The 25229-nt window shown below is 41.2% G+C and overlaps 2 protein-coding genes across 3 annotated transcripts; both read left to right on the forward strand.

The window, feature by feature from the left end:
• The first annotated feature begins 14 nt into the window (after nt 1-14).
• zc3h10 (zinc finger CCCH-type containing 10) lies at nt 15-5228 on the forward strand. The gene is made up of 3 exons (XM_085160812.1): nt 15-222; nt 595-1883; nt 2946-5228. The coding sequence occupies exons 2-3, from the start codon at nt 738-740 to the stop codon at nt 3456-3458; spliced, it is 1659 nt and encodes a 552-aa protein (XP_085016938.1). The 5' UTR covers nt 15-222; nt 595-737; the 3' UTR covers nt 3459-5228.
• A 139-nt stretch (nt 5229-5367) lies between these two features.
• Nucleotides 5368-24247, forward strand: LOC146518656 (uncharacterized). 2 transcript variants are annotated; one of them, XR_014874247.1, is made up of 53 exons: nt 5368-6041; nt 7090-7131; nt 8043-8177; nt 8289-8362; nt 8455-8527; nt 8690-8779; nt 8944-8999; nt 9556-9676; nt 9767-9943; nt 10132-10214; nt 10400-10448; nt 10543-10632; nt 10744-10839; nt 11344-11415; nt 11506-11592; nt 11690-11839; nt 11987-12088; nt 12201-12377; nt 12654-12739; nt 12821-12869; nt 13969-14058; nt 14146-14241; nt 14340-14411; nt 14508-14594; nt 14687-14833; nt 15558-15664; nt 15755-15935; nt 16041-16214; nt 16301-16383; nt 16614-16662; nt 16752-16841; nt 16946-17041; nt 17299-17370; nt 17481-17567; nt 17691-17837; nt 17918-18054; nt 18403-18511; nt 18597-18691; nt 18847-18982; nt 19738-19914; nt 20008-20090; nt 20400-20448; nt 20562-20651; nt 20828-20923; nt 21019-21090; nt 21186-21272; nt 21410-21556; nt 21638-21786; nt 22724-22855; nt 22944-23046; nt 23289-23338; nt 23482-23754; nt 23786-24247. XR_014874247.1 is itself a non-coding variant. In XM_085160802.1 (52 exons), the coding sequence occupies exons 1-52, from the start codon at nt 5679-5681 to the stop codon at nt 23507-23509; spliced, it is 5490 nt and encodes a 1829-aa protein (XP_085016928.1). In that variant the 5' UTR covers nt 5368-5678; the 3' UTR covers nt 23510-24247. The 2 variants fall into 2 exon arrangements, 1 of the variants encoding a protein (XP_085016928.1); XM_085160802.1 differs by having other exon boundaries at nt 23482-24247.
• Nucleotides 24248-25229: the final 982 nt, after the last annotated feature.

Raw genomic sequence — 25229 nt, forward strand, 5'->3', positions numbered from 1 at the left:
ATCAGCGAAAAAATAAGGAAGACGCCGGCGCTCTTCTTCGTTGGTATTGAAAGCTGCATGAAGAAATGTGGTAAACAGCACCAGGGCCTGGAGGAACCGCTAAAAATAACGCAAGTTTTTTGCTTTTATTAGCAGCGGTGTCTGTTGACTCAGTTAGAGGAAGTTGTTTCTTCGTGGGAGCTTCTCAGCTGTACTTTGGAACCTTCTCTATCCTTCGATTTGGTAAGACTACAGTAGTACCCAGTTAGCTAGATGTTCGCTAGCCATTAGCTACCCAGGGTAGACGACGGTTTCGTAGTACCATTTTAGGCTAACGTATTCTGGAATATAATACGACAGACTATGCATTATTTACTGGTTGAAATCCGTTGCATTCAATTTAGTTGATGTTTTGTAGTGTTTTACCAAAGAACCATGTAAACAGAAGCAGGGCTATTTATTGTTTACGATGTGTTGTCACGTGCTAAACATCTGTCCTTACCTTGTCTAAAGTAATCATATACATGTCCTGTTGTCTTTCATGTCGATATTCAAATCTCCCCTTTTATTTCTATCGCCAGTATCTCATGCTGGGTTCGTGTTTTTGTCTTGCAGGTAATTAAACAGCAGATTGCAATACTTCGAGTGTGAAGAAACAATTAATGACTACTACTGTGTATGTGAATGTTTGCCAGCTCACATTTGCCAATCCCAAACACACATGAGTGCTCCTTTCTCCTCGAGCTCGGCCGAGCGCCATGCCTGACCGGGACAGTTCCTACCTGTCAGGTGGTGGTGGGAGTGGTGGTAGTCTGGGTGAAGAAGGGGGACCCGGGTCTGGTTTGGCAGGGAGTGCGGCAGAGGGCAGAGGAGGTTCGGGAAGTAGTGTCGGAGGAAGCGTCTCTGGCTCTGGGGGTATGGGTGGAGGAGGAGCGCTCGGAAATGGCAACAGCTATGGGAACGGTGGAGGCCAAGGTGCGGGACTGGCCTTGGATGGCGTCTGCCGGGACTTCATACGCAATGTTTGCAAGAGAGGAAAGCGCTGCCGCTTCAGACACCCAGACTTTAACGAGGTGCCAGACTTGGGAGTGCAGAAGAACGAATTCATCTTTTGTCATGATCATCAAAATAAGGAGTGCATGCGCTCCAACTGTCGCTTTGTCCACGGATCCAAAGAGGATGAGGACTATTACAAGAAGACGGGAGAGTTACCTCTCAGACTAAGAGGGAAAGTTGCTGCACGGCTAGGCCTCTCCCCCATGGATCTCCCCCATAGCCGCGGTGAGGTTCCCATCTGTAGAGACTTCCTGAAAGGAGAGTGCCAGAGGGGCAATAAATGTAAATTTCGCCATGTCAAAAAAGACTGTGAATATGAACCAACCAGGGTTGGAGTGGGTGGCGTTATGGGGCCAGGTGTCAGTGGCATTGTGAATGTTGGAGGAGGCATGGGTGGAGGAGGAGGTGCTTGCGGAGGAATGCAAGGACTTGTGGGAGGTGGCGCAGGGGGTGGAGGTAATATGATGGGGACCGGCTGCCCCGGCTTGGGTGGTTGCAGAGATCCAGGTATCTCAGGTCTTGGAGGAGTAGGAGGAAGTGGAATGAGTGGGTGTCTATCCATAAGTTCATCTGGACAGCGACGTTATGACAGGAGCACATGCTCAATGTTTGACCCTCTGGTTGAAAGTGGTCTGTTTGATGCTGGTTCCCTGGAGACCTCTATGGACCACACCACTCTACAGTTAAAGAGGCGACGGTTGGAGGGGCTGCGTCTGACAGATGGGAGTGGAGGTGGGCACTACGAGTTGGGAGTTCAAGCCACCTTGCCACCTCGTCCTCTGGAGTACAGATTTCTAGAGGAAGAAAATTCCCTGCTAAGGAAGAGAGTGGAAGAATTGAAAAAGCAGGTAGGTATAAGAATCCTATTATGACTTCCTGGGAATGGAGTCATGCCACCGATGCAGAATTTAAATGGCTTCAGTCATTTTTTTACTGAGATACATGCAAAACAAGCATTGGCAAATTCCAACTAAATGGAAACTTTAGTTGGAGGTGTTTTATGACAGATCCTGGAAAGATTAAATATCTATCTATATATTTCAACATAACAAGTTCAAAGAAAAGACCGATCCAAACAGCATCTCAGCGGTATATCCAAAAATCCACCAGAATGTTCGTCCCATGTTTGTTAGAAGTGTGATTAGGTGTCTGCTGACAGACTTGTATATTAAAATCCCAGTAATCAACAGTTTACATTAACATTACAATAAAATTTTAAATATAAGGTGAAAGGAGTTGGCGACAAAGGGGGACTTTGTTTCATGTAGTTACAATTAAGCAAACTTTGCTGATCTAAACAAAGAGTCATCCAAGAACCTATTTATGTGTTGCTTCTTTGGAGGATGCTAATGACACATTTTTGTGTTGCTGGGCTCTTTTTCAACATTTAGATCCCATCATATTAGATGGGATCGAAATGTTGGAAAAGAACCCAGCAACACACTGTTAAAATGGTCAATGTTATTAGTAAGAACTGAGATCATCTGATGTCCAAAAGCACAGAATTTAGACTGCTGTAAATGCTCTGCCTATTGGCTATAATGGTGGACTTGAAGGGGAATGAGCTGAAATTGTTACTGAAGAGTCAATATGAAGTGATGGCTGTGCAGGAGTAAATGGGGAAGAATTTGTTTCCCCTTTAGTCACCTGACAAAAAGGCCCACTGGATGTTTTGGGGGTAAAAGGAAAAGACACTCTGTAACCTCATGAGACACACAAACACTCAGATTCTGCAGTTTTTAGCCTTCTCTCTCTGTAAAACTATGTGATAAGTTAACACAAAGTGTAAGACTACTTGTAAATGATTTCCTTTATATCTTTGCGTATTTCAAATATTTAATGTCTCTATGTGTTTCCTGTCATGAACTTTCTGCCTGTTTATACTAAACTCTTTCTTATGTGTTTTTCAGGTTTCCAATCTCATTGCCACAAATGAGGTTCTCCTGGAGCAGAACGCCCAGTTCAGAAGTCAAGCCAAAGTGATGACACTGTCTTCAACTCCTGCACCCAGTGAGCAGACTCTGGCGCCCCCTGTCGGTTCAGTGAGTTCCTACAACCATAGCATCGCCCAGACTCACACCACCTTGAGCAGTGCTCCGTTACAGGCTCGGCCAGTCACCCAGCAAGACCTTGTAGCTCCCGCTGGTGCCCCTGCAGCCCCCCCAACAAATGCAGCCCCACCCACAGCTCCTCCACCACACCTCAATCCTGAGATAACCCCCCTCTCAGCCGCCCTCGCACAGACCATTGCCCAGGGAATGGCACCCCCTGTTTCTATGGCGCCAGTGGCAGTATCTGTGGCACCTGTGGCAGTGTCCATGACTCAGCCGCTTCCCGGGATCACTATGAGTCACGCCACCACCCCAATGGTGTCGTACCCAATTGCAAGTCAAAGCATGAGGATCACAACCCTGCCACACTGAATGAATGCAGGGGCTGCAATGCCAATGAGCCGAACTGGAAATGTACTTCAACTTTGATGGGTTTTGAAATTTTACACAGATGGACTTTTTTTTTTCTGTGTATGAGACTCAGAAGACATTTAAACAAAGAGAGATGTGTGATAGAGACACTTCTTTTTCTCCACCAGGGGTCAGGATAAATGCTTATCCTTCCCTAAATCAGAACTGTGTTCTATGGCAACGTTACAAATGTTGAGGGTTTTGAGGGGTTTTTTTGTTTTGTTTTCGCAGATTGACTGACACAAGCCCTGGCGAAGGTCTTTGTACCAAAGGGATCTTTTCATACACACATACACTAAAAATGACAAAAAACTTAAAACTCGTGCCGTCATCTGTGGTGTGTGAAATGTGAATCGTTTTGGCAAGGCTGCAGCATTGTCCATCTAAAGACATTGGAAACAGTTTGTTTTTTTTAGTTTTGATTGTTCTGGTGTAAATTAATTTTGGTACTTTGCACATTTGAAACAAAACCAACAAAAAAAAGAATTACAACCACTCAACAGTGAATCCTGTGTTTTCTGTCTTTTTACAGTTGCTTTTTTTTATGTTTACATATGTCATAAATGGATATATTTTAATTTTGAAGTGATATTAGTGCTCATGTTTATATCCTGTTGGTCTAGTTGTTTGGGAGGAGTCATGCTGTGTAAACTAGAGTTTAATCTCTGTTTAGTAACTTCATGTGCGTGTGGCTCTTTAAACAGCTTAAGTATCTGGCGTTGACTTCACACTCTGGGGCCTGGTGGGAGCGCTTCAAGTTGTATTTAGTTACTGTCAGTTTAGTATTTATGTAATCACTGCAAAGCAAATATTTCTGAAAACAATTACTTCAAAACCAGATATTGCAGGTATTGGACCTTCATACTAAACATGGTGCAACCAAAACATTTTCTTTAATCACAGCATTATTTTGGGGAAAGTGGTTCAAATGCAAGCCCGTACTAGCTTTTAAAATACACCCACTTTATTAGGTATGCTTGTTTAATTGCTCATTCATGCAAATGTCTAGTTCAAAGTGGGCATTGAAATTGGGGGAGTAAAAAGTTATAAAGTGGTTTTAAAATAGTCAGATGTCAGAGCAGAATGGCCAGACTGCTTCAAGCTTTAAGGACTTTTTGACCTCAACAGTCATCACAGCGCAATGCATGAGAGCACCTTTGGTAGATCGGGAGCTTCTCATCATGGATGTGTAAACAACAAATCTGATATAATAATAATATGGACCAAAATCTGAAGGGAATGTTTCCAGCACCTTGCTGAATCTATGCCACCAAGAACTGGGGCAGTTCTCGGTGTGGGGGGTAGGGTATTATATACTTAATAAAGTGGCCATGCTTTAGAAACCACATGATGACTAATGAAAAGTGTGGGCACGTGGTGTCTCTTAGAAAGTGCTTCATTTTGTGCCAAGAGGAGGAAAAAATATCGACTTCAAGCAGTTTCAAATGCAAGTGTTTCCAAATGTGTGTGTTCAAGACAATTCTTAACAACTGAATTATAATCTAACTGCAAATTTATCACAGTTAATCTTTACTTACTATACTACTTATTTTTTATAATCTGATAACGTAATCCTAATTACATGTAATTACTATCCAACCCTGCTTACTGAAATCATGGCAATGGCCTGTGCGCTATTTGGGGGTTTGGGGAGAGATGATAAAGCAGTAGGAAGTGTTTCCAAGCGTGTATTGTTCAGTTAATGGGTGGTCTGTGCTTCATCAGACATATACCCTTTTTGGGATAGTTTGATTATAGAAAACTTACGAACTTCTACATAATGCTGCAGTAATAACTGTGACTGGGTAATTTGACGCAGCAAACAGTCAAAAACGCCTTTTTAGTGGGCGTGTTTTCATCCAGCTAACGGGACTGGGTGAGCAGCAGCTTTCGGGGACTTCTCCGAGATCTGTGCTCAATCAATACTACCGATCCAATCCAGCGATCGCGATCACATTTTAATTGTAGTCAGTATAAAATGCAACACTCGTGAACTGCGAATTAGCGGCGGTGCTCGTAAAGCTGACGCGCAGCAGCGGTGCGTTTGTTCAGGCAGTGGCTCGCGCGAGTCATGAAACCACAGATTAAGTGTTAGGGAAGTTCGATCGCCGTTTTAAAGACAGCAAATATCATTCAGCGAACAGCCTTGCGGTATTTTAGTGGTTTTAGAAGATAACCATAATGCAGAGCGACAAGCCGGAGCCGAGCGAATCCGAGGGCGCCGAGTGTCCGAGCACAGGCGACCGCGAGAAGAAAGCCATGAGTAACGTGGAGGCAGAAACTGACAAACCCAAGGGGATAAGTGCAGTGGCGGTACTCTGGACCTTTGGGAAATGCCTGGGTGCCTTGCTGCCCGTCTACTTTGCCGGATACTATCGGGTCAGCACCAGTCTGCTGGTGTTCGGCATGATGATCTACACGGGATGGAAACATGCCCGAGAAGGCAAGGAGACGCGCCTGAAGTCAGCCATACAGCTGCTCGACAACGAGCAAGAGTACACATCCACGAGAGTGTCCAAAATCAAGCGAGACCTTCCTGCATGGGTAAGACATGAATGTACCTGATGGTCTGAGAGCATATTAAACTTTCAGCTGCTGCACTGTCTCCCCCTTTGCCCACTTTGGCCTAGAGTAACCTTACATTACACAAATCAAGCAAAGCCTGGCACTGGACCATGCAATCACAATACCACTACAGAGGCTACTGTAGGGTGTAATGAGTATTTTTGAGTGATTTATCCCCAAGCAGTAATTATTATTTGCTGCAATGGAACTATGGCATGCACCACAGCCTAGTATAGCCTTGAAAAACTTTGCTGAACCGTTGCTCTTTAGCTCCTCAATGGAGTATGCAGTTTTGTAGAACTCTTTGTCCCTCTTCCTTTCATACAAAGACACTTCCTAAATTCATTGCACACGTGTTTAATTTTAAAACGAAACATGTCTAAAAGCACACAAGGGGATTGTTGCTTCAAAAACAGCTCCAAAAACACTCAAACTGTCTAATCAAAACTGAATGGAGAATGTGCGAGGACACTGGACCTGCAGTCTATAGTACATCTTTGTAGTAATTGTAGACAGAACGCAAATTCAGAAACCCACATGTGCCTCTGTCGTCTAGGAGTATCTGGCCACACCCAAGTGAGGTTCTGTGGGTTCCTGTTTCAGGAGTGATTAAAATGATTGCGCGCATAACCAGACAGAATCCATCTCCTCACTGAGATGGTCAAAACAGATTTCTCAATTGTCATGTGGTAATGCGTTGTCTGAGAGAAACCTATGAAATATACATGGGGGGGAAACACTTCAAGCACATATATTGCAAAAGTATATTGACAACTGACTTACAATGCTTAATGTGTAATAGCCACATCATTTTAAAGTGATCTTTTTATATAACATATCTTCATCCATTTTTTTGTATAGTTTTTGAAAAGCTTTTTCAGTCTGAACCCTGAGGGAGAGAGCACTGTTGTGATAGCAACAAAGTTACCGGTCATCTGTGAATGAATCATTTCCCTTTCCTCTTGTTTGTTTATCAATTTCTCTACACAATTTAAGCGTGTTCCTGCCCTCTGTTTCTATCCTTCAGGTAAACTTTCCAGATGTTGAGAAGGTTGAATGGCTGAATAAGGTAAAACATCAACAAGTTCCTCTTTTTCTTCATCATTTTATTGTACAACTGTCCATTTTCCCTCAAGCCCAGCAAACACACGCTGTTCAACAGCCCAGCTGTTGTGTTGATTGACACTTAGTGTGTGCTCGCTGATAAGTACTGTTGCTACCTTAGTGGAAAAAAGGCCACACCCCCACCATTGTGGCCACTCTGTCTGTACTGCAGAGGGGAGGCCCGGTGCCAGACAGCCCACTCAACATTTCCATTTCATTGCAGCCTACCAGGCTCACAGGAAATGGGAGGAGCCACATAGCTCTCCAAACTAAAAAGAAACCCTGCAGCCCCACCCCACCCCCTTCTAGCTCTTCTAGCCTAGAGAAAGGCCTCTAATACAGACAAAAAGAAATAAAAAGCATTCAAGATAGCAGGATCACAAGACGTAAGCATTAGAAAGCAGACAAAGCAGAGGTTTGAGACTGCTTACTGCAGGGGAGGTCAGCAGATTGCTTTACTGCTCAGGCTTCATGCGCCATAAGAGCAGGCAGCTGATGACTCATTCTCCACTTATGCCAGACTCTAACCAACTGTGGGGTTTTTGTTTTTTTGACAAAGTCAGAGGCACGCAAGCAAACTGTGCTCTGTTTTTAGATTCTTTCTCATTGACAATAGACTGAAGACTGCACAGGTTTACATAGCGGTATTAATATTGTGCAGAAAGAACCACATCTAGACCACAGATGTCATACAACACGTTGTGTCCCCAAACAAGAACACTAACAGCTGAGGAGGTTTAGTACACTGCAGCTGTCTCTGTCATTCTTTCTGGTATTTCAAACAGAAGGCAAAAGTTTACTTGAAGCAGTCGTCTCGGTTATGTTTATGAAAGATAAAAACATAGTTTTAAAGCATGTGCTTGATATCCTGGCCAGGTCCTGCAGCAGGTGTGGCCCTTTGTCGGCCAGTACCTCGAGAAGCTGCTGGTAGAAACCATCGCTCCTTCTATCCGAGCCTCAAGCAGCCACCTCCAGACCCTCAGCTTTACCAAGGTGGACATGGGAGACAAGGTGATGACACTGAGAATTTACACAATGCTATGGATTTGCAGCAAAGATCCACACAAGTGATCCATGATGGAGTTATACTGTTCAAACAAATGTCCTTTATGTTTGCTTTAGGCCATGAAGGTTGTAGGGATCAAGGCACACACAGAAAATGACAAGGGACAAGTCTTGCTGGATCTGTATATTAGGTGACTTTTTACCCTTTTGCTTTTTACTCTCTCTTTACTGGAATGTTTCCAGGGTGCTCATATTGGTGACATTTTTGTGCTTATATCTTCAGCTACGTTGGCAACGTGGAGATCAATGTTGAAGTGAAACGGTACTTCTGCAAAGCTGGAGTCAAAGGCATACAGGTTTGTCTTCTTATCCAAGCTTAAAACTACTATGTGGTGACATTATTAGACAACCATTTCATGTAAAGCCAATCTAAAGATCCAGAATTCAGTAAAATACAAAGAAAATCTGCTTTTCTTTATTTAGTGATAATTGGCCTTTCTGTTTCTCTTTTGCTTCAGCTACACGGGATGATGCGAGTGATCCTTGAGCCTCTGATTGGAGATGTGCCCATTGTGGGTGCAGTCTCTATGTTTTTCATCCGTCGGCCTGTAGGTCAATTTATATTTACAATTCACCTCCATTAGTCCTTCTCTTGTTGCACCTTCCAACCCCCATTCCTGTCAATAACACGTGTCCTATAGTCTTGTATGCTATTGGTTTGCTATCAGTCCTTATAGATTGCTCTACACAGTTCCTTCTTATCTCTTCCCAGAAACTAGACATCAATTGGACTGGACTGACTAATTTGTTGGACATTCCTGGACTGAAGTGAGTCATGCTGAAAAAATCTTGCTTTACACATTATTAATAACCATAGCCTTTAAAGGGAACCAAGTCTGCTTCTTTCCAACTAAATGTTTCCAACTTCATGTACACTATTCAAGAAGCTTTGCATGATCACGATTCACAGTTAAAAATAATCCCTACTCATCCTATGCAGTGATTTTGTAAAGCCCCACAGTTTAGCTTTACCTCCCTTCCCTTCTGCAAATTCAAGGCAAATTTCTCCTAATTGAATGCCCTTCATAAACAGACAAGTGGACGGGGCTTCTCTCTGCTTGCAAGAGATGAACATTTTAGTGATGTGAGCCTGATCAAGATTGTTTGGAGGAATTACCTGTACATAGGCTGACTTCATTGTTTAAAACTTCTGTCATATTTACTATGTGCATGCAACATTAACAGTATATTTATAAGAGAAACTAAAGAAAGTACAATATTTTCCCTTCAAAAATGTTGTTTCAATAATTTACTTTTATTGTACAATGAAAATTAAATGATTTTTAGTGCTGCCACTGAAATATTACTCTGTTCTATGTTTTAGTGTCATGTCAGACAGCATGATTATGGATGCTATCGCCTCCTTCTTGGTGCTGCCCAACCGCCTGGTTGTCCCGCTGGTTCCTGGCCTGCCTGTGGCCCAGCTACGCTCTCCTTTGCCCAGGGTAAGGCCTGAATATTCATCTGCACATTCAGACTACAATTGTACTTCAAGCTTTAAAACACTAGTGTATGAACCTCTTCTCCTCTCTCAGGGTGTTGTACGCATCCACCTACTGGAGGCACAGAAACTAGTAGCCAAGGACAACTATGTGAAAGGGGTCATGGCAGGCTTGTCTGACCCCTACGCCATATTAAGGGTGGGACCTCAGACCTTCACCTCCAAACACATTGACAACACAGATGCCCCCAAGTGGGGAGAGATGTATGAGGTGAGGAGAAAGGTTTTTTGTTTTCTTTGTAAACCATCAGCAGGTCATTTCACTTTGTTCTGTATTTGAGTGTTTCTCCTGATATATCAGTCACTGGCATTGTTCATTTTCATTCACGAGGCTGCAGACAGCTTCCATACAAGCCCCTTTGTCAGTCGTCATGTCCTTATTTGTGTTCCGTACATCAGGTTATTGTCCATGAAGTACCTGGTCAAGAGTTGGAGGTTGAGGTATATGACAAAGACCCAGACAAGGATGATTTCTTGGGCAGGTACATATGCATAATTCATGTCCTGGTGGAATCTCATGTTGTCACCTTTCATTTGTCACCTGCATGAACAGTGGGGAAAAGTACTTCGAATGTACAGAGTCTCCTTTCTGTTCTGTTGATCATTGAAATTGCACTACTGTGTTTTGTTTTTAATCCTTCTTGTCTTGCACTCCTCCTCCCTATAGGACCAAATTGGATTTGGGCATTGTGAAGAAATCCATGGTTGTCGATGATGTAAGTGAGCAGTTTTCTTTTTTTATCTTTGCCACACTGAGGATGATTTTTTAATCACAAGACGGTGAAAGTATGTCTGAATGTGTCTTCCCAGTGGTTCACTCTGAAGGACACAGATTCTGGACGGGTTCACTTCAGGCTAGAGTGGTTGAGTTTGCTGCCAAGCACTGATCAACTAGAGCAGGTCTGAGTGTCTAATTTACACTGATGATCAGCTTTTCGTGTGTCATCGAGGAGACTTGTGTTTGTTGTCAAACAATTACACTAAAAGAAATGTTGTAAAATCATCATCTAGGTCCTGAAGAGGAACGAGAGTATCACCAACAAGAATGCTGATCTCCCTTCTTCAGCCATCTTGGTTATCTATTTGGATAAGGCTGAGGCGCTTCCTGTGAGTCAAATAAGTGTGCTGGCTGTGCCCACATTCGTGCACAGCTCAGAGCTGCTTCCTGTGTGTGGTTAAACTAACTGAGCTGTAACTGCCATTTGTTTCGCATTCCACAAGTTTGTTGCCTTGGCCTCAAACCCAGTTTAATCTGTTCCACTGTTGATGAATATGGGTAACTCTATCCAAAACTGTTACACACTTTTCAGACTCTTCTAATTTTGTCATATATTTAAGAAGAAAAACAAAAGTTAAAGAAACTTTGGAAGAAAACCCCCAGCTTATTGTTTTTTCTCTTTGCAAACTTAAACTTCCTGATTGTGCCATGCAGCACGGTGCTTCATTTCAGTTATTTGTGCTGTTGCTATGGTAGCCATGCACACACTTTCATTGTGACCGACCTCATGTTCTTATAATAGTAGATAAATCTATTTGTTGTGCTGCTCTTGGTTACAGAATGGCAGTGTCTTACTCTGTATTCATATCTGTCCGCAACTGTGTACGTTTTAGATGAAGAAGGGAAATAAAGAGCCCAATCCCATGGTGCAGTTATCTGTGAAGGACGTCACTAGAGAGAGCAAGGTACATCTCCTGGGAAAGCCATTTAAAATTCTCTTGATATGTTTTGTTTATTTTTTTTGTCATATGCACATTTTTCCATCTTCTCTTTAGACTTGTTACACAACCATTAATCCAGAGTTTGAAGAAGCTTTTACCTTCTTCATCCACGATCCTCGCAACCAGGACATAGACATTCAGGTAGTAGATGATGAGATTATGTACCATTTACTATGCAATAAAACTCATCTTTGATAATCTGACGGGTGATGGTGTTGAACTGTCTTTTCTTCATTAGGTGAAGGATGCTGACCATGTGCAGACACTGGGAAACCTGGCCATCCCGTTGTCCCGTCTCTTATCAAATTCCAATCTTTCTCTGGACCAATGGTTCCAGTTGGAAAACTCTGGATCAGCCAGTCGCATCTACATCAATGCGATTCTCAGGGTAAATGGGACTAAGACCTATGATCCTGCACTGTTATAATGTCTAATAAACACACTTACAAAAAAGTGGAGTGTAGGAAGTGATTAATTCCAAATTCAATTAAGAATTTTTGTCTTTCTGCTCCTCCTTTTTCCCATTTCACCAAAGGTCCTGTGGTTAGATGAAGAGCGCATTCCATCTGATGTATCCTCCAGCTTATCCCAACAGCTCTCACAGCAGACCTCTCCCCATCCTAGCTTCGCTACAGAGGTAATACAGGACAGTCCAGTTATTTTTTTCTTTTTACTTGATAGCTCTTAGGATCTTGCTAGTATTTTTTTTTTTATTATTTTAAATTTTAAAATGCACATTTTTATTTCAGGGACTGCTGAGAATTCACCTGTTGGCAGGTCAGAATCTTGTTCCAAAAGATAACCTGATGGGAGGCATGGTGAAAGGCAAGAGTGACCCCTATGTCAAGATCAGCATTGGGGGTGAAACATTCACAAGTGAAGTAATTAAAGGCAATCTTAACCCCACCTGGAACGAGATGTATGAGGTAAGAAACTGAAAAAATTGCTGTAAAATTTTAAAGAATAATCTGCGCTTTTGTGTGTAATTAAGTAAGGAATTTTATTTCACGACAAGTGGTTCACATCAAATAAAAACAAAAAACAAGAAAATAGAGAACCAGACAAAATAAAATAAAATCTAAATCCAAGTTTAAAAAGACGAATCTTCAGTTGCTTTTTGGCTGAGTACACAGAGTTCATTTAGTTGCAGTGTAATTAGCTGAAAAGGGTCCTTTGAGATGTGTATTTGGTTTGCCCCTCAGGTTATTTTAACCCAGCTTCCAGGCCAGGACCTGCATGTGGAGGTCTTTGATAAAGACATGGACATGAAGGATGACTTCATGGGCAGGTAACTATATCTAAATCAAGCATCACAATGCTTATTACCATCTACATGATCTATTCTAATCTTGTATGTGTTGACATGCAGGCTGAAGATCAGTCTAAAGGATCTCATTGATGCTCAGTACACTGATCAGGTGGGCATTCAATTCAATTCAATTCAATTTTATTTATATAGCGCCAAATCACAACAAAAGTCGCCTCAAGGCGCTTCATAGATACAGAGAAAAACCCAACAATCATATGACCCCCTATGAGCAAGCACTTTGGCGACAGTGGGAAGGAAAAACTCCCTTTTAACAGGAAGAAACCTCCGGCAGAACCAGGCTCAGGGAGGGGCGGCCATCTGCTGCGACCAGTGGGGTGAGAGAAGGAAGACAGGATAAAAGACATGCTGTGGAAGACAGACAGAGGTTAATAACAGATATGATTCAACACAGAGAGGTCTGTTAATACATAGTGAGCGAGAAAGGTGACTAGAAAGGAAAAACTCAATGCATCATGGGAATCCCCCGGCAGCCTACATCTATTGCAGCATAACTAAGGGAGGATTCAGGGTCACCTGGTCCAGCCCTAACTATATGCTTTAGCAAAAAGGAAAGTTTTAAGCCTAATCTTAAAAGTAGAGATAGTGTCTGTCTCCCGAATCCAAACTGGAAGCTGGTTCCACAGAAGAGGGGCCTGAAAACTGAAGGCTCTCCCTCCCATTCTACTTTTAAATACTCTAGGAACAACAAGTAGGCCTGCAGAGCGGGAGCGAAGTGCTCTAATAGGGTGATATGGTACCACAAGGTCATTAAGATAAGATGGGGCCTGATTATTTAAGACCTTGTATGTGAGGAGCAGGATTTTGAATTCAATTCTGGATTTAACAGGAAGCCAATGAAGGGAAGCCAAAACAGGAGAAATATGCTCTCTCTTTCTAGTCCCTGTCAGTACTCTTGCTGCAGCATTTTGGATTAGCTGAAGGCTTTTCAGTGAGTTTTTTGGACATCCTGATAATAATGAATTGCAGTAGTCCAGCCTGGAAGTAATAAATGCATGAACTAGTGCATGTGCTACAGTGTTAGCCTTTATGAATGTGATTAGCCATCTACATAGAGTTTTAGTATTTCAGGTACAGACACATATGAAATTTTAGAAAGATGCAAATGATAGATCTGCTTGAACTTTTTCTCTAAAATTATTTAATTAAAGATAGTTCAGACATTAAAATGATTTCTCTTTATTTTTCAGTGGTACACGCTCAGTGATGTGAAGTCTGGTCGTGTACACCTGATACTGGAATGGGTTCCAACAGCCTCAGAGTCAGACAGATTGGACCAGGTCAGTAATATCAAAACAAGCCACAGATTAATGAACACCTTGTGCTGAGCTTGATTTATATTCTGCGGTTGCTTCCTGCATCTTTAGGTTCTTCAGTTCTATTCCCAACAGTCCTACAAGAACAAGGCAGTTCCCTCGGCAGGCCTGCTGTTTGTGTTTGTTGAGCAGGCAGATGGATTGTCAGTAAGTCTTTTAATACTGCTTTGTAGGACAGACTGTAGAACTAGGAGCTGACCTTTGGACTCCAAATAAATATTACTGACTGTTGTCTCTTCCTGCAGGTGAAGAAGAGTGGAAAAGATCCAAAAGTAGGAGCAGAGTTAACTCTTGGAGCAAAGTCTCGAAAAACTACAGTAAGACTCCAGCCCTCATCCTGATACTTCTGCTTCTCTTTCAGTACTAAGATTGGCAAAGAACTCTATGGATTGACTCTTTTGTCTCGTCTTAAGGTGTGTGATCGTACAACATCACCTCAGTGGAATGAAGCATTCTGCTTCCTGGTTCGTGACCCCAGAGAGGCTATTCTTCTTGTTAAGGTAAGATGGCTTCGGTGTATTATAAAACTTATCCTCATGTAAACAGATCTCTCATATAGAAGTTGTTAATACCAAATATTGTGTTTTTCCAGCTCTCCCACAGCTGGACCTTACCCATGGGCTCTGTGGTTATTCCTATTCGAGAGCTGCTCTCTGAACCAGAGCTGGTCCTGGACCAGTGGTTCCATCTGGATGGAGCCTCACCTGAGAGCCAGATTCTTTTGAGAACTGAACTCAAGGTATGTCAGTCTTTGCCTCTCTCAGTTTTTCAGTTCAACTTTTTTTGTTTGTTTGTTTTTGTTTTTTTGTTATCTTCTAAATCAAGCATAGTTGTAGTTTAAGTGAGTCGGAGCCTCAAGCTCAGCTTCAGTCCCAACATATCAGTTATCTCAGTGCCAGTCCACAGTTTCTGAGGGCTCAGCTGGCTCCTTTCTACACGTCCAACTGGAAAACCTCATATAGGGCACACTATATGAGCCACTGTAGTTGCTGAACCCCTGCAAGCTGCTTTGCAACCCACCTTTACTCCAGCTCCTAGTATCCTGCTTTGTGTAACATATCAGTGTCATAGCTGTTGTCACTGTTGCCTGCTCTGTATTCTTGCTTATTATTCTTGCTGTTGCGCCCTCTGCCCATGGCCTTCCATGTTAGCATAGTGCAGCCAAAGGAGGTGGCAGAACAAAGCTATGCTTAATTTAAATCACTTACACTACACACTACAAATATCAATCTTCAGTTTTAACTATGTTGGTTTAGACCGAAATATTTAACATATTTCATATGAATAAGTGAATATCATTAACTTTTGTTTTTGCGATAAGCCCCCTTCTCTCACTTTAATTCTCTCTTTTATTTCCTTTTTTGCTCCTTTTTTGTTCTTTTTCTAATTTATTTTTGCAACGGGTGTAATGACTATGTAATAAATAACATAGTTAATTTAGAACAATGTCCATTTAACTACAGATGCTGATTCCAAGCAAATGTCCTGTTACCGCTGATAAAACTAAGGTGACTGCGGTGTCAGATCCTTCTCCTGCTAAGCAGAAACAGGAGACAGAAAAAACGCTCAAGTAAGATTATTTATTCAGTAAAGTCTATTTCTGTTTAGCCACCAGATTTCCCTCTTAAACTTGACTGATTTCTAATCGCTGTGTTTTTAGGTCGAGCTCAGTAGACACTCCTCCCGTGGAGACTATTGTCTCTTCGGTGACTTCGCATGAAGATGCCGATGCCAAAAAAAAGGCAGCTGATTCGATTCCAGATGAGACGGAAGAAGAATCACCAAGTCCTGCCATAACACAGCCCCCTCATACTTCCCCAGACATCAGCTTTGCCAGTGAGGTAACATCACAACACACTGATCTACAGAAGCAGATACGAGAAGCAGGGCACGACAAAATCTTGTTTGTTAAAAAGCCGCATGGATGAAAATATCCCTCCCTTTAGGGTCTGCTGAGGATCATCCTGCTGGAGGCCCAGAGTCTTGTTGCCAAAGATAAAGTGATGGGTATGGCAAAAGGCAAGAGTGACCCTTACGCTAAGATCAGTGTCGGTGAAGAAAGTTTTAAGAGCAACGTGATCAAGGAAAACCTCAACCCGGTCTGGAATGAGATGTATGAGGTGTGTATGAGGGGCTGCATAAAATCAGAAGGCCTGTTACCACCTAACATCTGTGACTTTGACTAAACTTGTTTGTGTTCTCTAAGGTGGTTTTGAGGCCTCAGTCAGGACAGGAAATGCAAGTGGAGCTGTATGATAAAGACATGGACAAAGATGACTTCCTGGGCAGGTAGGGGCTAATGTGGAGGTCTACACTTGTTCAGAACTGAGTCAGAGGAGTCAGATCACACAAAGATAACTACCTGAGCATAGCAGTTGGTAAACAAGTGTGTATACTGGCAAAAAAAAACAATGTCAGTCGACCATGAGATGATGTTTATCACAGTACACTAGTAAAAAAAAAAAACACTTTCTAAACAGGAATTGTGCATAATGTGCATAATCTTCTTTGTTGACTAGATTCAAAATCAGCGTGGCAGACATAATCAGCTCCCAGTACTTAGACCAGGTGGGTATTTTAGATATTTTCTTACTAAATGTGTGTACGCCTTGTGCATTTATAAACTGTAATCCAATGTTTGAGCACCTCTGTTTCAGTGGTACACCTTGAATGATGTAAAGTCTGGGCGTGTCCGTCTGATCCTGGAATGGGTTTCAACAGTGTCCCATAATAACACCCTAGACCAAGTTAGTGCATGTTTCTGTACACAAACAAAATGCTCCTTCTCTGATTCGCTGTGCACATCGGTGCTGAGTCACTAATGTATTTTTTATTTGATTCTCTGCTGCAGGTAATGCATTTGCTGTCTCTGCAGTCTTACCAGAACAAGGCCGCTCCCTGTGCAGCACTCCTCTTTGTTTATGTGGATAGAGCGCACTCATTGCCTGTGAGTCCCTTGTAATTTTGCACAGTGAAAATCATTATGATAGACAGTTTGATTATGAGTTCGTTTACGCACATAAAGTGAAAGATTGCCACTTTTAACACTTTATATTTTATAAGATAGTATTGGATGTCATAATTACGGAGAATAATGTCTGCTGGGATAAACTCTGATCACACTTGAATTGGAGAAGTTAAAAAAATAGATGAAAAGAATTCAAACTATTCATGTAATCTAATCTTTTTTATTTCTGTGTACAGTTCAAAAAAAGTGGAAAGGAGCCCAAGGCTGGAGCTGAGCTGGTGTTTGGTAACACAGTCTACAAAACTAAGGTGTGAAATTAATAATATATGTGACATAATATACTATAACTTCACACCAGATTTTTTTTTTAAAAAGAGAAATAATTTATTACCATTCTTTATGCATTTTCTGCCTGAAGGTGTGCGATCGCACAAGTGCTCCTCAGTGGAACGAAGGATTCTGCTTCAAGGTACACAATCCCAAAGAGGAGATGCTCATCATAAAGGTAAATGTACTGAATTTGTTACCGTACAATACACAGTACAGTACAATAGCATTTAAAGTCTGCTGCTACCCTCTTCATTTCAAGTGCTGACTGATATCACAAATGTGTCCTTTTGCTGTGTAGCTCTCCAGTGCGTGGGACCAACCAATGGGATCTCTGGTAGTTCCTGTGAGACAGCTTCTCTCTGAACCACAGCTGGTTCTGGACCAGTGGATGCCTCTTGATGGAGCGTTACCTGAAAGCGAGATCCTCCTGAGGGCTGAGCTCAAGGTATGAAGATATGTACACTGTACATTGGTGTTACTGTGACTGACATCAAGGAACCCCAACTGAAAATGTGTCATTAACAGATTCTTAACTCGAGGATGGATGAAGTTCCACGGCCGACTGTGACCACTGTAAAGAAAGAGGACACCAGCACCCACACAGAAAAGGCATCCGCAGCAGCTGGCAAGGAGGAAAAAAGTTCAGAGATGCCAACGCACAAGTGAGTCATTTGTGTGTGAAATCTATAATCTCATGTTGAAGCTAATGCTGCTGTACCCAAGACTGTAGTCTTATTCAAAAACAGTTAAAACCAAAGTTAGAAGTGCTGCTAAGGAAAATAAGCAGTTCATACACCTTTAAACATAAATAAGCTTAATAAATAGAAGATATTAAGTGAGCTCCCTGTTGGTGAGTGAAGGTATAGGAAATGTGCTCCTTGATGTCATATACCACTTAAATATAAAGACATAGTTGGACTAGGACTGCACAGGACGCATCATTCAGATGGTATTATGTCTGACAAGCTTTATTCCAGACTTTCATGTTTTTAGAATAATGTTGCTCTTAGGTCTGTTGCAGTATCGAACCAGCCTAAAGAACCTGAAGCAAATCCTGCAACTGCTACAGAGATGGCTCCTCATGTTGAACCAGCACATGACCCATCCCCTGCTGCCGCAGTGAGTCACATCACACAAAAGTCAGTTGTTACTCTGCCCCAGATGTCTGTTTTCGTCTTCATAACGTTAATGTAATTTTGCTCAGCTGGTGGACAAGCCAGCAGTTGCAGAAGAGCACCGCACACAGCCCCACAAAGCAGACAGAGGAGACTTTGAACCACAGAAAAAGCAAACAGAAGGGTGAGCTCCATGTGACAGCAAACACAACTACATTGTTCCTTCAGTTTTTCATATTTTTGTCATGTTTGCCTCAAACAAACAATTTGAAAAAAAAACATAATGAGAAAAAAAATCTTCTCCATTTTCTGTGTGTTTGGATATCAATGAATTTCCAGTTTGGGCAATCTTGCTCACGCCACAGTGGCAGGTCTTCCCTCTGACACTAAAAAGCCAGAAGTGGTTCCTGAAATCCCCAAACCTGCTCAGGTTCTTCCACCCCACACAACCCCGAGCCAGGGCTTTGCTCAAGAGGTGGGTGTAGTTCTGTCTTTGTTATCAGCATGGAAAGGAAAGCAGTATCATGTAATTTGCTTTTGAGTTCATATATACATATTCAGATCATTCTGGAGGTCTAATTCTAATGTTTTGGAATGTAGGGCTCCATTAAGCCTGTGTTTTTTCACTAACTCACATTAGACAATATCCTCCCAGCGATTCCATTTGTCCTCAGATATTCGGTGGGGATAATTAGATAAATGGATGCTGCAGGGATTCAACTTATCATGTGGGTTTCTAAAAAGCCCCTCGTGTCTCTTTCTGCACAGCAGGATTTTCCTTCTTCCTCCTATTATTCTACTAGAATGGCCCCCTCTGCTGTTTTGGTTTATCTTGTTTGTACCTGTGTCGTACCAGCTTCAAGGAAGAAGAAGGACATCTAGAGGCTTGAAACAAAATGAGCATGTTGCAAACGCAACTTATAATGTAGGATACTCTTAATGTATCCTACATTATCCTTTGCTAATTTGAACAAGAAAAACAGGTTTTCATTAAGTAGTTAACCATCAATCAGAGATTTGTTTATCTCTAAAGATTTATCTATGAAAGTGACAAAAGAATGTCAGATTAACAGCTAGTAAGCAAGAAATTCCTGTTTTCCAGTCTTCCATGGGAAGGACAGAAATGATCTGGATCACACTGAAATGTACACACTGACTTAATAAATCCAACGAACGTATGCTCTGTTCTGTGTTACTTTCTGTATAACACTTGCAGTCTTCACGCTGTAGGGGCTCCTGAGGATTCATCTGCTGGAGGCCCAGAATCTGGTTGCAAAGGATAACCTGATGGGGGGGATGGTGAAGGGCAAGAGCGATCCCTATGTCAAGATCAACGTAGGCGAGGTTACATTCAAGAGTCATGTTATCAAGGAGAATCTAAACCCAACATGGAACGAAATGTATGAGGTAAGCTGTTTAAGGTTGTTGTTTATTATCTGAGCTTTGATTTGTCTGAAGTAGATTTTTTGACAAATGTTTGCTTCTCTTACTTTTAAACAGGTCGTTGTGAAAGGACACAGCATCCAGGAGATCAAGTTTGAAGCATTTGATAAAGATATAGATTCTGATGACTTTCTGGGAAGGTGTGTTTCCTACTCTAAAGAATCAGTGGTGTGTTTCACTGGTCTAGCTTGATTGCAGCTTCCACCTCGAGCCATGGAAAATGAAAGATAACACATTTTATTTTATTTAAAACAAATTTCCACCTGTATAAAATTAATTGAGAATACCATTTACATTATTGTTATTAATCCAGTATTGACTGCTTTTTTCACAAAGCCTGTCTCTTAAAACTCCTGACATCTGGAAATCAGCCTGAAGTAAACATGGTCATATTATGTGAACTTAAACTCTTGTTGTTGTTAATCATTTGCCTGTATTCGTGTTCACAGATTCAGTATTAAGCTAAATGAGGTCATAAGATCACAGTACACAGATCAGGTTAGTCATGCAAACCTTGAGCCACACCCTGCGTGTTTTTAACTCAGTGTTGCCTGTTTTCCTCGTACAAAGAGTTTGTCATGCTTCTCTAACAAACGTTGTCTCTCTTGCAGTGGTACACTCTGAAGGATGTGAAATCTGGACAGGTTCACTTGATACTGGAGTGGGTTCCTGCAGTGTCAAACACAGCCAGACTGGAGCAGGTGGGCCCCGCACCGTGTTAATAAACTCACTCAGTTCAGTCTCGCTCTGTTCATTTAAACATGGAGTAATATGCCTCCGGCCTCCTAGAATGCTGTTGAGCAACATAGCACCACACAAGGTATATTCACTTTGCAAAATAATCACCTGACCTAACTGGCTGTGCTCCATGCCACAGGTGCTGCAGCTTCAGTCTCTCCAGGCTTTTAAGAACAAAGCTGTCCCTGCTGCAGCTCTGCTCTTTGTCCATATAGACAGAGCACATTCATTATCTGTAAGTCGCCCGCAGTTCATTGATACACTGTGCACAAGTTGACAGAAACGATCCCACGTGCTGTGTAACTTGAATGCCTCTCTTTTGCTTCATAGTTGAAGAAGAGTGGAAAAGAACCAAAAGCCGGAGCTGAGCTTGTTCTGGGTGAAACAGCCTACAAAACCAAAGTGAGGCTCTTTCTCTCATGCTGCTCTGCAACTCAGTGTGATAATTAATTTTTTTCCTGCTATATTAATCTGATCATTTCGTCACACTTTATCAGCTCTGTGACCGCAGTACCAGTCCTCAGTGGAATGAGTCTTTCTACTTTGTGGTCCATGATCCTAAGCATGATATGCTTGTGGTGAAAGTAAGATATTTATCTACATCTGTTTTTACATTTTGCGATACTTCTTGCATTCATTTGTGTGTACAGATTTAATTTGCTTACATGTAAGAGTACTAATATTGGGGTGATTTTCATTCTCACTCTCTTTTGCATCGCAGTTGTCGAGTGGCTGGGACCAGCCAATGGGATCTCTGGTGATTCCTGTCAAGAATCTGCTTGCAGAGCCACAGCTGGTTCAGGATCAGTGGTTCCATCTGGATGGAGCATCACCTGAAAGTCAAATCCTGCTTAGGGCTGAACTCAAGGTGATAACATCTGACAGATAAAAGCAAATGAGTTGACTCGTTACTGCGCACTCTTACTGTTATTCTGGATGTGTTTTATAGATACTGGCATCCAAAATGACGGATTTGATTGGTGCAGGGACTTTGCCCTGTGCTGCTTCTGGGTGCGGTTCTGGAAACGGGCAGGTGAAGCTGTCGCTTTCATACGCCTCGCAAGAGAGAAAGCTCATTGTCATCGTTCACGCCTGCAGGTGTGTGAAACAAAACATTTAAATCGCATGAGTGCTGCATATGAATATTATGCGTCTGAGGCTGTGTTAAAGGAAGGCGTTTGTAATATTATAACACAACCTCATCATAACTTCATCATGTTTCTGTGTGGGGTCAAAAACAGGTCATAAAAGAAATTCGTGTTTATTTTCACCAACTTTATACTGACAGAAAGATCATTTTGAATTCATTTTGGACATCTTCTGATGTGGCTTTACAAAAACTGAATTCAGCACATGATGGAAACAACACCTGAGTCTATCAGAAATGTCTGTATATTGTTGCATTGAAAAACATTCTGCTCTGCATTTCTGTTGGTCTCTAACACTTTAGGAAAAACCCACAAATAGGGAAATTATTAATGATAACTCAAAGAATATTTCATGCTATGTTGACTGCTCCATATATTGAAGAAGAAAATGTATTGTTCTAACATACTAAATGAAAAATAATATGTCTCCATCATATGATATGACAACCTTTTCGCACGAACTGTGAGACCGCTAATTTTATAGGCTAATGCTTTATGTTCATTTAGCAGATGCTAGATTTTGATAGAGTTATCCAGGGTATGAATGATCTAATGGTAGCAGATTTTCTGTTAGGTAGAAAATATATTCATAGACATTGTGGGCTTTACCAATAGACGCACAATGAAGCATCTTTAGGAAATGCACCCCCTGTTCAGTGGACACTTAGAGTGAGAGCTGCAACTTATACTTATATCTGAGTTTCTCATGTTTGCTTGCTGTACTTTTGCTTTTGAAGTTGACTGTTCATGAACTCAAAATAACTCCCGGGAAACATCAAAGTGCTCCCACCCCTGCTGGCATGTCTTAAAACATTTTTACAGTTAACTTTTGTTCATCATTGCTATATTTCATTTTTATATTGTTTATTTTTTTTTTATCCACACAGAGGTCTGTTGTCGCAACATAAGGATGGTGTGGACAGCTATGTCTCCCTCATGCTGCTGCCAGATAAAAGCAAGGCCACTAAGAAAAAAACAGGAGTGAAGAAGAGAGACCTCAACCCAGAATTTAATGAAAGGTTGCACTACATTCTTTACTCCTTTGTAGATTTTGTTATCCCTAAAGATCTGACTGTGTTTTAATAATCTTTTTGTACTTTTTTAAAGGTTTGAGTATGATCTGCCTAAGGACGAGATAAGATTCAGACGCCTCAGTGTATCAGTGAAAAATAACTCCGCTTCATTCAGAAGCCGAGACGTCATTGGACAGGTCAGACTGAAATCATATTTGTAGCTCTTCCTGCATCTGTTACATGGCTTTAAATATACTGCCAAACAGCACACTGAGATTCGGTTGGGTAAAATGTACTCCAATCTCCTCACTGTGCCTTAGCTGGTAGCGTAAATTGCATTCATTCCATAAATGTGTTTTATCTTTTCACTCTGAAATGCTGTGAATACAGGCAGAAACTGTGTTTATGCAGATGCTGACATGACATTCCCATTCTTTAGGTGCAGCTCGAGTTGGCTGAGGTGAACCTCGTGTCTGGTGTCACAGAATGGTGAGCAGAAGAGATCTGGTTTCATCCAGACTGTATTTACATTTATTCAAATGCTCAAGCTTGATGGTCATTATATCTGACCATTTTATTGACCATCAGGAACTCTTACTATCATTCAATGACTGTCCCACCTCATCTTCCAGGTTCACTCTGAAGGATGAAGCTGAATAGAGAGAATAGCTGCTTGCTGACGCCGTAGTACAGCGATGAAAACGTCATCATTCAAATCCTGCTGCTGCTAATCACACCGATGCCTTCTCCTCTGTACTTCTGCACACAGTGCCAGCATGGCAACCTTACCTGTATCCACCCAGCTCACTGTGTTATAGCATCTAGTATAGAAGTGCACAGCTCTCGTATTCACATACAACCACATACATACAAGTCACCAAAGATAAGTAGAAAGAAGCAGCTAAGTTAAAAAAAAAAGAAAAAAGAAAAAAAAAGAAAAGAAAAGGTGTAAGTAAGTTATGATTGAAGAAACTGAATTTAAAGACTGAACAGAGAAAGTGATGGATGAAGTGGCCTGAAGGTGTCATGTTACATTTTATTGCTTTGTTTGCTCCTTGTTGCTGTGAGAGTGTTTTAAATCTTGTTTGAAGTGCAGCAACATTATAGCTTTTAGTTGATTTTCATGTATCACTCATGAATTTTAATGCCATTTCAGTATTTTAATCTTGTTTTGTTTACCAGCTTAAGGTGGATTTTTTTATATTTCACATTGCCACACTGCTTTTGAGAGTGCCTTTGGAAATAGTTTTTGTATGGTTATTTTTTTACAGCTAAGGATGTGTTACACATATTTTCCCAGTTATGCTTTAATTTGTGTATATTTGCAAAGGTCGTTGATCAGGTGGGAAATGTTTGTGGAAAGATGGCAACAAAAATAAACTGATTTTGCACAGTTCACATTTCTGCAGAACAAAAGACTATTTCTGTATAAATTTGTTACCTTTTGTACTTTGCTCTTGTTATGTTTTAATTGCTTTCTTGCTTGCTTATTTACTGCGGGTGTACTGTACATGAAAAGCTGACTCTTCTGAGTCTAAAAAAGAAATGTTTTTGCAAACGTGAGTTCAGAATATAAAGAATGAAAGGATGTGTGTAAAGCTAGAAAAAAGAAATTCTCAGTTCATATAAAAAACAGTGTCAAAACTATGTAGAGCAAGTAGGAACAAATAGAATCATGAATTTTATTATTTATATTTTGTAACAGTTTTATTTTGTAAATATTTGTGATACAATTTCTACTGAATTTTTGTTATTCTCTTTGATGTATAGAAGAGTTATTGTAGGCACAGTCAGTACACTAGTTTTAGGGTGGCCTGGTCAAAGTCCAGACTTAAATCTATTTGAAATACTTTGACATTTTCTTAAACAGGTTGCCCATGCTTGAAAACCCTCCAGTGTTGCTGAATTGTAATAATTTTGAAAAGAATGAGAATGAGCCCCCACAGCAATGTGAAAGACACATTGCCAGTTATTTCAAATGGTTGATGGTAGTTCACAAGTGTGTCACAACCAGTAATTAGGTTTAGGGAGTAATTCATTTTTCATATATGGTCAGGTAGGTTAAAAAAAAAGAAAACTTAATAAATGAAATCATAATTTAAAAACAGAATCTTTTAAAATTTTCTTTGCCTAATATGAAAATGTGTTTGATGATCTAAAACGTCTGGATGCATGCTCAATCATCCGGGTAAGTAAATCTCCAAAAATCTCCAAAAGTTGATTTGGAGATGATCTAAAACATGTCAAAATGTCAATATGCAAACAAACAAAAACAACAAGTAACCAGGAAGGGAGCATATACTTTTTCACTATACTTTACACCACCTCACACACAGAGAGAGATGCAAGCATTTAACACATCGTATTTCACATCAACTGT

This window comes from Neolamprologus multifasciatus, chromosome 5, assembly GCF_963576455.1.
Source record: "Neolamprologus multifasciatus chromosome 5, fNeoMul1.2, whole genome shotgun sequence".
Taxonomy (NCBI): Eukaryota; Metazoa; Chordata; class Actinopteri; order Cichliformes; family Cichlidae; genus Neolamprologus; species Neolamprologus multifasciatus.